This window comes from Nicotiana tomentosiformis, chromosome 3 (assembly GCF_000390325.3).
Source record: "Nicotiana tomentosiformis chromosome 3, ASM39032v3, whole genome shotgun sequence".
Classification (NCBI taxonomy): domain Eukaryota; kingdom Viridiplantae; phylum Streptophyta; class Magnoliopsida; order Solanales; family Solanaceae; genus Nicotiana; species Nicotiana tomentosiformis.
Window position 1 is genome coordinate 144808478 of NC_090814.1, and position 16673 is coordinate 144825150.

General features: G+C 34.8%; 2 protein-coding genes across 2 annotated transcripts; one reads left to right on the top strand and one right to left on the bottom strand.

Moving 5' to 3' along the window:
• Positions 1 to 3078: 3078 nt before the first annotated feature.
• Positions 3079 to 3965, top strand: LOC104090551 (uncharacterized). The gene has a single exon (XM_009595674.4). It carries the CDS (start codon positions 3161 to 3163, stop codon positions 3731 to 3733), a length of 573 nt encoding a protein of 190 aa, XP_009593969.1. The 5' UTR covers positions 3079 to 3160; the 3' UTR covers positions 3734 to 3965.
• Positions 3966 to 4625: 660 nt separating this feature from the next.
• On the bottom strand, positions 4626 to 13053 carry LOC104090550 (homeobox-leucine zipper protein ATHB-15-like). The gene is made up of 18 exons (XM_009595672.4): positions 11857 to 13053; positions 11466 to 11625; positions 11272 to 11372; positions 11084 to 11174; positions 9485 to 9580; positions 9296 to 9409; positions 9128 to 9211; positions 8719 to 8874; positions 8560 to 8634; positions 8362 to 8468; positions 8089 to 8281; positions 7801 to 7986; positions 7588 to 7668; positions 6669 to 6803; positions 6258 to 6583; positions 5851 to 5956; positions 5503 to 5652; positions 4626 to 4938 (listed from the first exon to the last, which is right to left on the bottom strand). Exons 1-18 carry the CDS (start codon positions 12063 to 12065, stop codon positions 4792 to 4794), a joined length of 2517 nt encoding a protein of 838 aa, XP_009593967.1. The 5' UTR covers positions 12066 to 13053; the 3' UTR covers positions 4626 to 4791.
• Positions 13054 to 16673: the final 3620 nt, after the last annotated feature.

Consider the following 16673-nt stretch of genomic DNA (forward strand, 5'->3'; position numbering starts at 1 on the left):
TGAAGCTTTTAAAAGTGATTAACTAAATATGGTAGCAATATTTAGGCCGTATTAGTGAAAAAGCAAAAAATTTGCAATTTGCTGTTGTCTCCGATCGATTAAGTTACCTAATTCAATGTACATACTTTGCAATTGGACTGTACTTGTTATCTAACTATGTACCAAATTAAAGGACTCCCTTTTCTGCTACAGAAAGGAAAAGAAACCCACTACTTAAGATAGTTCTTGCAAAATTTCACGTGTTCTCTGCTTGAATAGCTGTTTAGCACAAATCTTATTCTTACTCCATTTTTAATATATTTATTAAAGAATGAAAAAAGGTAAAAGCGAGGAAGACATATATATTTGACAAGTTGTAGCACCAGAATTTACATTGTCAGATTTTTTATACTAAACTAGATTATCCCCTTTTCAGATTCTTGTACATGATCGAGTTGTACTATTCAGCAAATAAAAAAGTTATCTTAATACAATTTATATTTTCTCTTTTTTTGCTCCGCAATGGAATGGATCAATATCTACTAATATGGGCATTAAGATAAAGGCCCAAATCCGTGTTCCTATAGCTATGTTAATGGGCTACTGAACATCTTTTATACCTTTGGGCCTCCTCTATCTCTCGTTCAGGAAAGATAGGCGAAATATCTGATTTGATTGCCTCATTTTCCAGAACCAGAAAATCCCAATAGTCCTTAAGAAAAGCATGTCAATAACTAGACTGAGCTACATTCTCTCGACTGCTTGTAAGTGAAAGTTTCCACTTTTCACTCCCCTCTACTAAGAGATGCACCATATTATAGGAATTGGCAAAAACCTTCTTGTACACGTCATCGGAGGAAGTATTTGGTCTTGTTTAATAGATGTTGAGTGCCGCTTCACAATATGATATCCAACTTAACCTCATAAATGTTTGACTTTGTAAAATGCCAAATTAATTTCTGTCATATATGCTGGTAACACACATGTACAAACCAATGTCAATTTTCCTTCATATCATTCTGTGAAAAGCCATGTTCCTTCCAATAAAAATAAACCCTGTTTAAGTACTTTCGAAGAATACTAATATTTCGTTAACTTCGTGTCGAATAACCGACATGCTCAATTACAGTTGATAATAATGCCTACAAAGAGGGTTTAATTAGATGCTATCAATAGATAATCATGTCTAAAATCCAAGCTATTTTCTTTTATTCACCTCCACATGAAGAGAAGGGAAACGATCGATCATATAAAAGTCAGATATTTCTCAACTTCCGACATCAGCCAAGAGAAACTTTAAGTGTATACTTAGTTTCAGCCGCACAAAGAAAGTAGAGCTATGTTATATACAAGCTTCATTTTCACATGTATTCATTGCAACTAATGGTTCTGATCATTTACGATGCAGCAATAATTTTATTTTTTATATACATATCAAGAAACCTGTGATTTGATGGAGACGTTGTTACATCCTTTTAGTTACTTCCATAAACAACACGAATGATAAGTTATATGTATGTTATAACCAATGTCGGAGCCATGATTTAAAGTTTATGAATTCAAGATTGTAGTTCGTTTATGTTATTGAGTTCTAAATTAATCATAATTACATTATTTAATTAATTTCATAAGACAAATACATGATTTGGACCAAAACTACGTGATTCGGTCGAACCCGTTTCCCGCTAACTCCGCCGGGTTATAACATGATAACTACAGTTTCACGGGAATAGGGGGAGACTGATGGTCTAATATTTGCATACGTATACTTTCTAATGTATGACTTTGGTCTTTTTTGGTAAGAAAAAAAAAGTAACAAAAGTTGGTTAAAACTTATAACTAAGTTGAATGGTCGATTGAGGCCAACTTGTGAAGTAAAGCAAGTTGATCTCTTTTTTGTAGTGGCTACTGATCATAGACGTACCTCAACCAAGGAAGTAGTTATACATACTTGCATTTTTTAAAACGAAAAGAAAAAGGAAATGAAGGTAGTAAAAATGCATATTTAGTTTTAGAATCTACATAAAATCAGGGCATATTAGATCTATTTCCTAATGCTATATTCAATTAAAAGAAAATTCCTACACCGAACGTTGCAAAATAGTATTTTCATTTCATATTTAATAACAAGAAATATAATACGATGAACTATCCAATTTTCAACTAATTTTAGATAGAGTTTAAGTTTTAAGCACTAGCCGGTGTAAATACTTTTTATACCCCAAGGTATCACTTATAAAATAATTAAAGATAACTTTATTTAATAAACCTAAATGGATAACCTATACAACTTGATATTATAGGTTAGAATTGCACTGATGGTGTATTACATTGTTGGTTATATATAATTTGAACTCTTTTAAATAAATCTTTGTTTATTTTCTGAATATAAAATTTACTAAAACTTACAAGTTACAAAGCACATAAAAAGTATTTCAGCTTCATAAGGTTTTAGTTAGTGTAGTCGCCGAAATGGTTTTACCTACGTCGCACTAAACAAGATACATAATAATCAATTTAGTAAACTTGGTAATATTTATGCATTGATAACTTTTAATGCGCATCTGAAGGAGGATAAGTATTTGTTATTCGTCATTTCTTTCTTAAAAATCTGTAATATACATTTGAGCTTAGTAAAATAGGTACTTCTACTTGATTCAAGAAAACATACGAAACAACATACTACGGAAGTTAATGTATTGTTTGATTTCCCGAAGCAAAAGCCAATAGAGCAAAGAGTGGCATAAGATCATGCACGTACCTTTCTTATGTTGATGTCCCGATGTGCAACAATATTGATTGATTTCTTAAAATTTTATTAAACTATCCGTGTAATTTAATTAACATCATATATTAGGTTGTTTGACTTATTTTTCATGTTACGAATTTACTTATTTACCCTTCTAATGTATACTATAGAGAAGTTATACAATGAAAAATCTAGTAAATTCAAGACAATTCATGCAAAGTAGAAATGAAAAGTGACATGTAAGTTCCCATGGTCCACAACTTAGTAACTTTCCAGCTTCCAACTTGAAAAAACAAACAGCAGCCAACAACTATAAATAGCAACCTACAATCTTCATATTTTCCCATCCTTAGTTACATGATCTCAACTCCATACACCCATTTATATAATTAGCAATATTCTTTCCAAATTAAAGTACATTTTACTTCTCAAATGGCACCACATGGAGAGACTATTCCCAGTTCCAACAATATTCGAACAAAAAACCTAAGCAAACCCCCACGCCTCTCAAACGATAGCCTAAAAAGGACAATGTCCGATATCTCCTTCGATTGGATGAACAAAGAAGATACTATTGATGAGTCAAATCTACCTCCAATCTCAGAAGTAGAAAATGCAAAATGCGAGTGCTGTGGAATGAGTGAAGAATACACTTCCGAATACATTAATCGAGTTCGAAAAATGTATTCGGGTAAGTGGATATGTGGACTTTGTGCTGATGCAGTGAAAGAAGAAGCAGAAAAAAATGGAGGAAAGAATGAAGAAGCATTAAGTGTTCATATGAATGCTTGTAGTAAGTTTAATAAATTTGGTAGGGCTTATCCAGTTCTTTATCAAGCTGAGGCAATGAGAGAGATGTATAAGAAGAGCACTAAGGGAATAATGAGGGCCAAATCTATTAGTCCAAGGGATAGAATTATTCCAAAGAAGGGTGGAATTACAAGAACAAATAGTTGCATTCCTGCAATTACAAAAGAGATGAATGATCTTAATATTGCAACCTAGCTAATATTATGGATAAGCTTCGGAGTAAACACTTAATTATTACCCAAGTGAGGTTTTTTTTAGGTTTGTTTCCCAAGTTTTTAACCTTTTCCTGATCATGTTATTAGCTTTTTAACGTCATGTTTACGGTCCAAGTTACTGATCTGACGTTTATTCACCCTCAACGGAGTTGTGCTATAATAAAGTTAAACTTGTACTGCTATTGATCTCAAGCCTTAATTATTTTGTAGTATGTCTTATCTGATTGCTTGTTTTTGAAGTGCTTTCATTTAGCCAAGGGAAAAAAGGACTCACAGTAATACGTGTATGTATCGCCTTTCCGCTGACTAGTAAATCCATTCCGCAGTTTGCCTACTTTTTGTGCATGTGCAGTTCAAGAAAGTTTTGTGCAATTTCAAAACTAATCGTAAAAAGGCAATCGTCATAAATTTTTGTTGCATTACGAATATATTCAAGTATGACACTAGCAAAAGACCATACGCAAGATCGCAATGGTTAGAGTAACTAACAAATGGTTCCTGTTATGGTGAAGTGAAAGATAGTTCACACGAATCAAACACATGGTTCATACCTAAAAATTACAATCATAGTTCAACATAAAGCAGTCGGATGAGCAACGACGCCTCACAATTAAGAAGATGCGTAAAGCTCTGGTTTTGTCAGTTTTAACCGATAAACAGTACTTATCTTATAACGCAAAATCAGCTATCATGTACAACAGTACAAACTTTTACCCCTCAAAACCAGCCTTTAAATTGTTACCCCTAGTGATACTAGACTATTAGCCAGTTGTGATTATCTTCCTCTGCCCTTCTATGCAAAGAGTATTAAGTTCACATTCATAATAATCCCATATCCACTATCCCAATTAGATATATGTGACGATTTCAAGTAGCATAAGGCATCAAAGACATAGCATAAACTTCCTGAGTAGCAAGGAAAGCATAATAAACAAGTCTCACAAACCAAACTAGTCCAAAATGGTTCTTAGGGAGATATTTGAGGGTTCTTAGGTTGAGTTTACTGATCCCTCAAAAGCAGATCTAGGCAAAAGTATCTTAGACAAACGACCAGTTCACAAACATGAAACAGATGCAGTGAGGACTATCTTCTTCATTCATAACTTTCCACGCCACTGCTCTCTCATAAGAAATAGGTCTACTCATGCTTGACAAGCAAATGCCCCCTTGAAGACATGCAAAACCCTGTCAATGAATTATGGCAATATAGTTAGAACTGCTGCGATCGTGATATTCAATATCAAGGAAAGTTCAACATGACTAAGAAGCTACTGCTCACTTTTTCGTCTTAGAAAGATACGACTAATCAAGAGTCTTGATAAGAAGTCGTGACCTCACACGGCAGCAACTCTTACTGTTGCGCCAATGTTCCCCTTCACTAATTAATTTATTAGAGTGAGCATATTATATCTTGTGAATTTTTGCCGACCTTTTAAGAATTGGGTTTATTTCAGGTGTTACTGGATCAGTTTGACATGGTTACAATAAGCACACTGTAATCACATCTACAAGATCACCCAATCACTTCCTAGTTGCATGCATTTTTTTTTGAAGAATTAACCCAAATAGCCACCCACCCAACCGCTTAAACTAAAAAGAGCCGATGGAGGTATAATATATGCATAATTTATGTATTATATATGTATAATTGTGTATAATTAATGTATAAACTATGTATACGGCTAAAAAAAGTAAATAACGAATATGGCCGGCTATTTGTGTAAAGATCCTCATAAAAGGAATAATTACCTGTTGCATTATCTGTGGGAACTCAGTGCAGAGGTTCTTCTTTCCGTGATCATCGAAAATTTTCTCCAAGGTAATATCTTGAAGTGCAACCAAGGTTGTCTCAAGCATGTCAAGACCAGCCTGATTTGCAAACGTGAAAACTGGCAAAGCCTGCATAATTATTGAACTTAAGAATTCAGTACACAGAAGAACTAAACTTGCAACCAAAACGAATAATAAAAAGCTGTCAAAATCCCTAATTATGACAAATTGGAAAAAGTTTCTTCTAATTTGGCGGCAGAGGTCTGCACAGAGAGTCCCCAATAAGCAAAAGATTGATATGAGATTGACGTGAGAAAGTGCTGAAACCTTAGCAGAGCAGCAGATAATAGCATCCGAGTGATGCCATAGGCTTTTGAGGATTGAGTCACTTCCTTCAGCAATCGATTTCAGAAGCTCCACGCCCAAAAAGCACCTTATGAAGCAAAAAATATAATTAAAAAATAATCAAGGGACATCTATGTCAAACTCCATAACTCAATCAGAGGCAGACAAATCAAAGAAAGAAATCAAGCTAAAGAAGAGGATCACACCCTTTTGTTAGAGGCAGGTAACCAATTTTTTTATATGACATAAACCAACTAAGGTTGCCATAAAGTCATGTATATTATTTAGAATTTGATATAGGAAATCACATGCACAATAGCTGATATGTGACAATCATGACTTGAAGAGTGTTCCTGTTTTAGGCACACATGCAAGTATATACAACAAACCTGTAACTTTGGCAGATCCAACGAGCTAATGTATGTGCTTCAGGAGTACCCAATGGCAGACGAAGACCTCCATGGGAACCCAAGTGAGACGGTGAAAGTGCTAATGCAACCCTCTGAACAGATGAGATAATGCTTCGGACATACTGTCGAGCCATTGAAGCAACATTTTCTTGCATGTGGCTTTCAAATGCAAATTGAAAAGCAATTGTCATGACAGATCTTGATGTGCCACCATTAGTGTGAAGGTCATTGCCCACTTTGTTTTCGGCTGGGCCAGTCTCGAGAGCAGAAGTAAGATCAAGGGTGCGGTTCGGACTGGAGGATTCCTGCACAAAGTTCCATATTAGCAACATGGAGGGGATAAGAAACCTCTAAAAGAAAAAGTGCTAATGAGAGAATACAAATGCTAACCTTTCCAGATTCGAGAGAAATAATGCGAAACCCAGACGGGAGCAATGGTGCATCATCAGCAAACGAGGCATCAATAGGAGCAAATATGAGTTCGGCGGAGGTTCCAACAGCATTTTCATCCATTCCACTGCATAGCTGTCAAAAAGCATGTAAAGTGACTATTACCACAAGTATCAGAGACGCAAGAAAAAAGCAATACGAGAGCAGAAAAGATTGCAGCCTGCTCAGAAACAGTGAAACACCCAAGTCTCATTGGAAACAAATTCCACAGTATCTGTTTCCAGATTCCTATTTTAGCAGGTGAGCAGGGAAATCAAAAGAGTGGTTATAAACCATGTTAAGAGTCAACAGATGCCCACAATACTCAGTTTTCTATCTCAGAATTGACCAATATGAGTCCAGTTAAATAGTCATGGTATGCTAATATAAGTGCTAGGGAGTCATCGGACACAATGCAAGAAAGTGAAACATTAGATGACCATGCATAATGACTTTTGTCAAATAAGATGGGAGATCTATTATCCAAAACGGATTAATCATGGTTCTAGATAACTTTTCAAAGCCTGCGAAATAACTAAGACGCTCCAAAACAAATATGCTAAGCAGCACGCGCATTGATTAAAGTTGTGCTCTTTCCATACTACATAATATACTTAAAAATTCTATCTTTTCCATGCTAAAAGTTTCTTTTTTGCCTTTGCTTGTTGATGTAATGCCATGTTCCACACATCAGAAAAATCTTTCAATTCAAGGAATGACATTCTCATATTCTGCAATTAAAGTAGACACAAGATATAGAAACATTGTCTTCAAATAAATAATTTTTGATAAAATTAGATTTCATTTTATATGGCACCAGAAAGGTTGAAAATATGGACAGCACAAGGACTAGATTTACATGGGCAGAAATAAAACGTACTTGCAACAGAAACATATCTCTCGGCATTATAGTATCCTCAGGAGAATGGCCAACTCCTTCCAACTTAATGACCTCCAGCAACTACTAAGCAAAAAAGGAGCACATCATCAGAAACTAAGACAAGAAATCACAAGAAAATCTCCAAGTAAGAAAGATTGGAACAGTTTTAGGCATGCAAAACAATGTAAGATTAAATAAATCTACTAAGCTTGCCTCTTCATGCTCAACAGTATGCGCCAGTGGAAGTATCACTTGACCCCCAAAGTTACCAACTTGAGCCCCAGGAAGGCAGCAGGGACCAACTTTGATGGCTGCAGCAGAGTAAGCATCAATATTGTTGTCTGCCCATTCAGATCGATGCTCCCGCAGAAACCTCAGAAGTATAGCAGGAGGCACATTCTGGACAATAAAAACAAGAAACCTTTATTTATCCACTTACACAAACAGGAAACCTGCAATCAAATTTTACAGGCTTCAAAGTATTGAGTGAAGTGAACAGACCTGTAGAAGCATCGACGCTTTTGCACACATAACTGCATTGCTCAAAGATGAAAATCCATTCGCAAAAGAAAGGTTTAAGCCCATCAATTTGTCAGGAGAAGAGTTCACAAGGATGGTAATATCATCCATTCCATCACTACCGAGCATTGACCAACCCTCATCAGTCAAACCATTCAGAGCCTCATTGAAGCCTCTGCCAAAATAATTGATTTTAATTACTTAAAAAACTATAGAGCACTGAAAGAGCATCCATCAAAAAGAGGATTTCCAAACCTGCTCAACCTCTGGCTTAATGCGCGTAGAGCTGCTGGTCGTCTTCCCCAGTTAGTGACATTAGTCTGTGAAACCTCTTGTGCAATCTGTCTGAGGTATCGTAGAGCCTGCGAAGAGGATGCGATTGAGTGTCCAGAATGCAAATATTACTCTCCAATCCATCATGTGGTATTAACCAATTTGAAAAAAAATTCTTACTGCCACTGTCGTCTTCTGAGCTAGCACTGCTGATGACTCATAAAGTGGGCGCAACACTTCTGGCACACTCCATGCCTAACAGTAATAATATCGTCAACCATAACAGCGAAAGAGTAGGCAGAGTGAAACAGAGCAGGAAATAATGGACTACAACTTTACCTCTAAATTCATATGATCGACAATGTGGATAATTGAACCACCGCCCTCACAAGGTCTAATCAGGTATCCACTAGGTAGGATTTCTGCTCTCACAAAATTCTGAACTGGTGGCATACTAGGACCATTTTGAGTATTTCCAAGTGACCTTTCACACACCTAGGCATTTTATCAAACGAGACATGTTAGTTCACGCTGCATGTGAATAAATGTAAAGAAAGTGAAGGTGCAACTGGAGAAAATTCTCAAGCATTCTATGATATTCATCAGCCGCTAATTTATACCAACATGGATTGCTACTTCCTCCGACACATTTCAGTGACATTGGAGAAATTTACACATTGTCCAGAGACTTCGCAAGTTATAATTTTTGATATTAGAAGAGTACTAACTAGACAAAATAAATCCTTACCACGAGACTGCCATCATCCATAACAGTTGTATACCGCAACAGCCAGAAGTCACGGGCAGGTGCCAGCGTCGTTGGTGCATAAAGCTAAAAATAAAATATTTTATAAGTTCAAGAAGGTATAGAGAGAATGAATACACAAACACGAGAAGTAACATTACAGTAACCTACCTGCATATAAAGAAGTTCAATGGTTCCACCATTGGCAGTAGGCAGCACATTGAGAGCATCAACGGCCCGGCAGTCTCGAAACCAAGAGGGGCGATCCTTAAGGATTTCAGCAACCTGGGGAGATCTCACAGAATTAATTTCACGTTAGAGTGCCAGAAATATAAATTTAGAAATAGATGATTAGCTTACCCTCGTTGGCTCTAGACCAACCAGGCCACAGGCTCGTGCTGCCACGCCAGTGCAACCATGAGAAATAGCAATGATTCCAATGGAATCCGGACCAGGCTGTTCATTTCAACAGAGAGATCATTAGATAGAGTTAAATCAGTACTGAGAATTTGGACCAGAAATAATATGGCTACAGAAAGAAGGAAAAAAAGGAGACATGAAAATGTGGCATGATACACTAATGTCCTCACGGTTTCTGAATGATTGGTATTGACCAATCAATAAGCCCAAGGGAGGACAACTTTTCTATAAATATGAGCCTGAGATCCGACACTAATGCACCAAAATGTAGTAGTGAGAATATCCATCCCCAGACTGTAAGATTATGGCATTTTATAACTCTTTATAAGTTAATTATGGTATGACTTATATTAATCTCCAGCATGAGAAGATATGTATGATAATTGAAAATATAAAAAACCTGATCATAATGATGGCTGTTAATAATACTCTTTATATTGTTTTAACATATTATGGGATCTGTAAGAGGTTCGCTGCTTAGTGCATAACTTTAAAAAATATGATTGGTTTTAATTACATAAAAAGTTGTAAGCTAATAATAACCTTGGCCTATTTCCATACCTAACTCCAATTTAACATTAAGTTTATTATCTATCTTATGTACTAAAACTAAAATAGACATAAATTTTTCACAATTAATTACTAATTTTATCAAATAAAACACATTTCTAAGAAAACCATAGGAAAAAAGAGGAGAACAAGCAAGAGATGGTTAGTTAAACAGATAATATTACAAAGGAGATTTTCCATTTTAAGCTCTTATGCCAGTATAGTTAATGCATGTATTGCTGCTATTCAATTTCACAAAGGGTTGGAGCTAGTAGCCCGTGTATGGGTTCGGCTGAACCCGGTAACTTTTGTTCTAATAGTGTAATTGTATTAAGAAATTCATTAAATAAGAAAAAATATTAAGTTTAGAACCCAGTTATCGAAGTTATCGAAACTTAAAGTTGTCATTCTAAAATTCAGAACCCATAAAATTGAAATCATGGCTCCGCCTTTGATTTCACATTGGCTTATGTTAAAATAATCTAATCTCTCCGTTTCAATTTATGTGGACCAATGAGAGTTAAACTGGCTAATTTTTTGTGTGAATTATGCCACAGGATTTCAAAATTTTTGAATTAAAATTTACATATTCAAAAAACTATAAAGAAAGTATTATAAGTTACAATAGTTAACAATTCAAAATATTCAAAAATATTTTCAATAAACGTGGCCAAAGAAAGTCTTGTTTGACTCACCTAATAGTAATAGATTCACATAAATTGAAATAGATGGAGTACGACTTAAAGCACAATTAATCTACAATAACAAGAAAGTGACAACCAAACCATTGAATATTAATACAAAATTAGAAGAATTCAGCACTATCAAGCCGCCTAATAGATAATTAGAGGTAATCATCCATAAGATGAGATTAGTATGCTATATGCTAGAAAACAAACTGTTTTATATCATGTTAAAATAAAACGTTTTTACATGTTCTATGACACTAACTGTGTATCCAAGTTAAAACTCTAATTTATTTTAAAATACCTTCATTCCAGGCATTTGGACCCACTCAACAGCAGTTCCAGTAGCCTTTGAAAGAAACTCTGTTAAAGTTTCTTCTGCAATGGACAAAAGCCTGGAAAAGCACACAAAAACAAGGAAAATGGTCACAAACTCACAAACCACGATGTTTACAAGAAAAGGACCCAACAACTGTAATCCCACTCACTAACCCTGCAGGGCTAGCATCCCTTGGCGGATGCTGAGATGTCAAGTGGTGTTGACTACTCGTCACCACTGATTCACAACTCGTATCTTTTGTTGCAAGCGTTGTCTGCATTTACAGAAAGAAAAGAAAAAACAAGCCTTATTATCTTGATGATAAGGAACAAAAATGGTTTTACATATATGGGGGGAAAATTCTTACACTGTGAGTTTGCCTGCGAAAGTAGCCATTTTCATACACGAGTTGAGAAACTTGCTTCTGTAATCTGTCATTCTCCTCCATTAATAGCTTGTTCATTGCCGTCAGCTTCCTATTCACAGCTTGTAGCCGTGACGCCTCTTTCCTCTGTTTCTCTCTGCATCTACATTTATCCAAAATTGAAAAAAGAACAAAAATTTACGTCATTCACACATAATTAGTAGGAATAGAAAAAGGAGACAATAGAATGGGATAATAAATGAAAATGGAAGTGCATATTGTTGAACAAAGAAAAAACATAGAGAAAATAGCTAGGAACTCGAAAAATGTAATTTAGGAAATAAAGGGGGTAAGATTTAACAAGAGAATATATAGAAAATTGTACAAGTAGTACCTTCGATTCTGGAACCAGACTTTGATTTGTTTAGGTTCAATATTGGAGAGAATAGGACATTCACGGATAAGTTGCTGACGGCGCATGGAAGTAGGTTTAGGGCAATCATGATAAAGCCTCTCAAGTGCTTCAACCTGCTCAGGTGTATACCGGACATATTTTCCGTTATCCAATACTGACGACGTCTTACCATCCTTGCAGGAAGCCATTGCTTGATTTACAAATATGCCCTTTAAAATTTTACAAGTTCTCAATAAACAAGCACAGGACTTACTTACTCTGCTTCAAGCACTTGAGACTTTTAGCATTATTCTTGTCTTTTCTTTGTTTGGAGCTCTGAACAAAATGAGAATGTCTGTGATATGGAATTGGATATGACCTTTTCTTGGTAATACTAAAAGAGAGAATGATTCTCAAAATGCAAGAAAACCAATTACCAAAATGAAACGGCACTATATATCCTTGGCGTCAAGCACTAGACAACTTGTTGTATCTTTCGATTTCAGAGCTTCCAATAAACTAAAAATATACTACTCCACTTATCGTTCACCATTACCAAAAAAAACCTTGTATTTTTCCTTAAAACTACTACTAATATTTCTCCATTATTCCTTTAGAAATTTCCGAGCTTCTTTTTCCTTTCCCTTAATACAACCAAAACAGCAACCTTTGGATCTTGAAACAAGATAACAAGAACTGGGATATTTACTAAAATATCCAAACTTTAGGCCTCAGAAGAAGAAACAAATAGACCAAGAAACAGATCTTCATGGCTATGAATTAGTTTCCAGCTGAGAACTTTAGTACCCAAACTTTGCAACAGCAGCATCTTTAATTAAAGGGTTTGAACAAAAAAGCAAACCAACCTCAGCAGCCCCCCTACCAAATTTCCAAAGTACGGACGCCATGAAAGACAGCAGCGGAAGATCTAGTAGGCATGATGATATTATCAGAGAGCGGATCTTGAATTGAATACAGTGAATGAAATTGAGGGTTGAAAAAGTAAAGGTATAAACCCCGGATTTGAGAGCGACTAAGAGAGAGAAATAAGGCTTTTATTTGGATTTGGGAAAGTGGTTTTAGAGGTATCTTCTAACTATATACTACGCAGTAGCAATGGGTATATCAGTGGTCCGTCTGTCAACTTCTTTCAGCTTTAGGACAGTGTGGGGAGAGGATATTCTTGGCTTCTTTTTACTCTCTCTTCTCAGGCCAATCACCCTACGCCTACTACTACACTAGTACTATTCTGCTGACCGCTGTTCCTCTCACCACATTTGGCATACTTCTGATTAAGACGTTGTTATGACTATTATGCCCTTTATTTACTTTCATATGAAATTTTTATAAATTAATTTTTTTCTATTCAAATTATAAATGATACTGAAAATCATTCTTTCTAAAGAAACCTGCATGGGACTGCATGAAAACAATAGAAAACGTGGTAAAATGATAAGTTATCAAAATTTAGCAAAAGATTATTAATCTAAAAAGAAAAGGGCTTCCCAAAGCTAAGAAAAGGTCAACAGAAAAAGAAATTTAAAAATCTAGTTATGAAAAGATAAAAGGGCAAAAGAGGGAAAGGAGAGTAAGATATGGAAAGGAGAGAAAAGGAGAGGCATGGGAAGTATGCGTGGGTCACAGAGGACAGCATGATGAGTGTTTTTGCATGCGCCTCTGATTCTCTGACTCTCTCTCTCTCTCCATTTATTAATTACTCTATTTCTTCTGTTTTTTTCTAAGCCGAGATACACTACTACTACTCTTTCGTATTTGTACATTATACTTCTACGTTGTACTAGGTACAATAACCAGCTTTTCTACTAAGTATATTGTATATACGAATTTAGTAGTGCTGGCCTGTAAGTCACTCTGCATACGACATAAAAGTGACAGAAGTTACGTGATATGACAAGAATCATGTCACAACAACACATATGACTCCCTATGACTTACACGACAAATAAGATGGCGACGAGTTGGTGGATCGGAGTCGTACGTCCTCATTTGCAAACCCTCTCTTCCTATGTCAAATTGCTTTAAATATAAATGTGTTATCTTTTCTTTCTTTCTTTTATTCATATTGGACGTTGGGTAAAGCACTCCCTAATAAAAGCGACTTCATGTTCAAGAATTCGAATTTGAGAATGAAGGAGTATTAACCACTTCACCACGCCCTTGTTTGTTAATGTGTTATCATTTGTGCGGTTCAAATGGGATAAATGTTTAATTAGTTTGATCACTTGTGACAAGAGTGGATTACTCTAGTGGTGAATACCCTCAACTTCCAACCAAGAGGTTGTGAGTTCGAGTCACCCCAAGGCCCAAGAGCAAGGTGCGAAATTTTTGGAGGGAGAGAGCTGAGGATTTATCGGAAACAATCCAATCTCCTTATAGTTTGATCAATTTTGATTTTTGGTTCGAATAAGACTAATATATTCTTACAAAATAAATGTTTAATTCATCTCATAATTAATTTCATTTAATTGACGAATACTCATAATCCATCTAACGGTTGTAAGAAAAGAAAAGAACATTTTCAAAAGAATAAGTTATCACTATATTCTATTTAACTGAAAATGAAACTGGACAAATGAAACAAATTTGGAATGATTTTCAACCATGGGTGGCTCCACTATAAGTCAGTAAAGTAATACAAGGGCCCCATTTTTTTCTAAAAGCTATATTTTATATGTATTATTAAAAAAAATGAGTGTATATTTAAATTTAAAAAGAATTTTTGGAGCGAAAGTACAATTACTTTCGTGTGATGATCGTTGTATTAATTAAATAATGGAATAATTTTTAATGAATTATTTTCTTACATGGGTAGGGTATCTATTTTTTTGCCTCATTTATATCCTAATAACTAATACGGGCCCATATTATTATTTATATATTTACCTTTTTCATTTTCTCTTTTACTATTTTTATTCTCAACATTGAAAAGTCTAAGACTTACCGTGGCTTACAATTGTCTTCGTCAAAGCAATACGACAAGCAATGATTATATTAAAACAATGAAACACTTTTCAATATTATTATAATAACTTATCATAAAAATGACTCATGACACTAAAAGAATGACTATGGAGCAACTCTAAGAGTTCAAAGAAAAGATCATAACAATTAATTTAACTCCTTGCCCACGTGAACAAATACGGGGCTCATCAAGAACTATCAACCTGTGCGCTCTAACTAACGAAATACTCGCTTGTGTCAACTGTTGTCTCTGTAAAAAAAAATAGCGGGGAATGAGTCGCTAGCTCAATGAGTAATAACACTTAACCACAACTATTTTATTGGGGACAAGTCAAAAAATATGCTAGTATATTAAATAGAAAATATTATAAGAATGCCCTTTCAGAAACAATAAACAATAATCAGTCTCATCATATTTTTCGTGTAATATAATTCAATTGACAATTCAGTAATAAGCTCGGTAAATACTGTGTAATATCAATATTCATATTTGGGAGATTTTCAAGGAAGGATCATGTAATCTATATCACTGTGTGGACCCGTTCGTGAAAGGAGTCAAATATAACTGTAGGTCCTTACTTGAGGGAAAATTGTAACTGTATGCTAGTTTTATCTTCCCACTAGCGAGGGCTATAACTGTAATCGGTAATCTGTAAATACAAGGTGCACTAGGTCTAACAAATGCGTCGTTAGCTACAAGATCCTTCAAAGTCTTCTCCCATTTATACTTTTCTTTGTAAACAGTAAATATTCACATTAAAGCATTTTCAAAATAGCACAAGGCATTTCAATTCTTATCAAATCATGTAATCCAATTTTGGTAATGGTAATCATGTCTCAAATAACAGTAAAACATGTCTAGTAACAGTGAAAATATTTTAAATAATTGTAAACATCTCAAGTAAATTGTTCAGCACCATATCAAGTAAAGTACTTGTCTCACATGCAATTTCAAATATTCAGTAACATGTTTTATTTTTAAAATAAGGTATAAACCATGCAGGTTATGAAAACACAAATTGCGGTAAGTGTAACTAGGGGTGTTCGTCGGTCGGTACGGTACGATATTTAGACATTTCGGTTCGGTATTTTCAATATTCGGTTTCTTAAAATGCAATACCAATACCGTACCTAATTAAATTCGGTATGGTTCGATTTTTCTCCTTTCGATTTCGGTTTATTTGGTTTGGTAACTTTGATTTATTCGGTTTGAATACTAACTAGTGCATAGAGTCATAGACTGTAATATTCTAAATTAAAGAACTCAAAAGTAAAAAACTAAAAATATTTGTTGACAAAAGATTTGTCCAAAACTAACAAATATCAACCTAGAGAGAGAAAATTGTACATAAAAGAATAAATTTGATCATTAGAGATGTCTTGTTACTTGCGTAGAGTTAATTGATGAACTTAGAAAATAAAGAAAAGTAAAAATTTAGATTTTTATATTTATGTTATAATTAATAATATGTGTATTGTGTAATATAACATATATTTCGGTACGATATTAGTATTTCGATATTTCATTTTAAAATACCAAATACCATACCTAATACCAATATTTTTTAAAATTTAAACCAAATACCATACCAAATACCAAAATATCGAATACCAAATACCAAAATTTCCGGTTTTGGTACGGTAATTTGGTATTTATCAAATTATGCACAACCCTAAGTGTAACGACCCGACTTGTCGTTTTGAACATTTATGCTTATTCCAACTATTTGATGTCTTGAATAGTTTCATATGATGTATTGTGACGGGTGTGAATTGTCGTTTTTGATTTTTAGGTGTTTCGGGATTAGTTCGGAAGAATGAATTTCATGTTAGAA

Excerpts from the sequence above, each read along its gene's own strand:
- LOC104090551 (XM_009595674.4), top strand. The coding sequence starts at position 3,161 with ATGGCACCACATGGAGAGACTATTCCCAGTTCCAACAATATTCGAACA.
- LOC104090550 (XM_009595672.4), bottom strand. The coding sequence starts at position 12,065 with ATGGCTTCCTGCAAGGATGGTAAGACGTCGTCAGTATTGGATAACGGA. Across the intron at positions 7,669-7,800 it reads ATACTGTTGAGCATGAAGAG|TTGCTGGAGGTCATTAAGTT; the intron begins GCAAGCTTAGTA and ends TTTGCTTAGTAG. Across the intron at positions 5,957-6,257 it reads TGGATCTGCCAAAGTTACAG|GTGCTTTTTGGGCGTGGAGC; the intron begins GTTTGTTGTATA and ends TTGCTTCATAAG.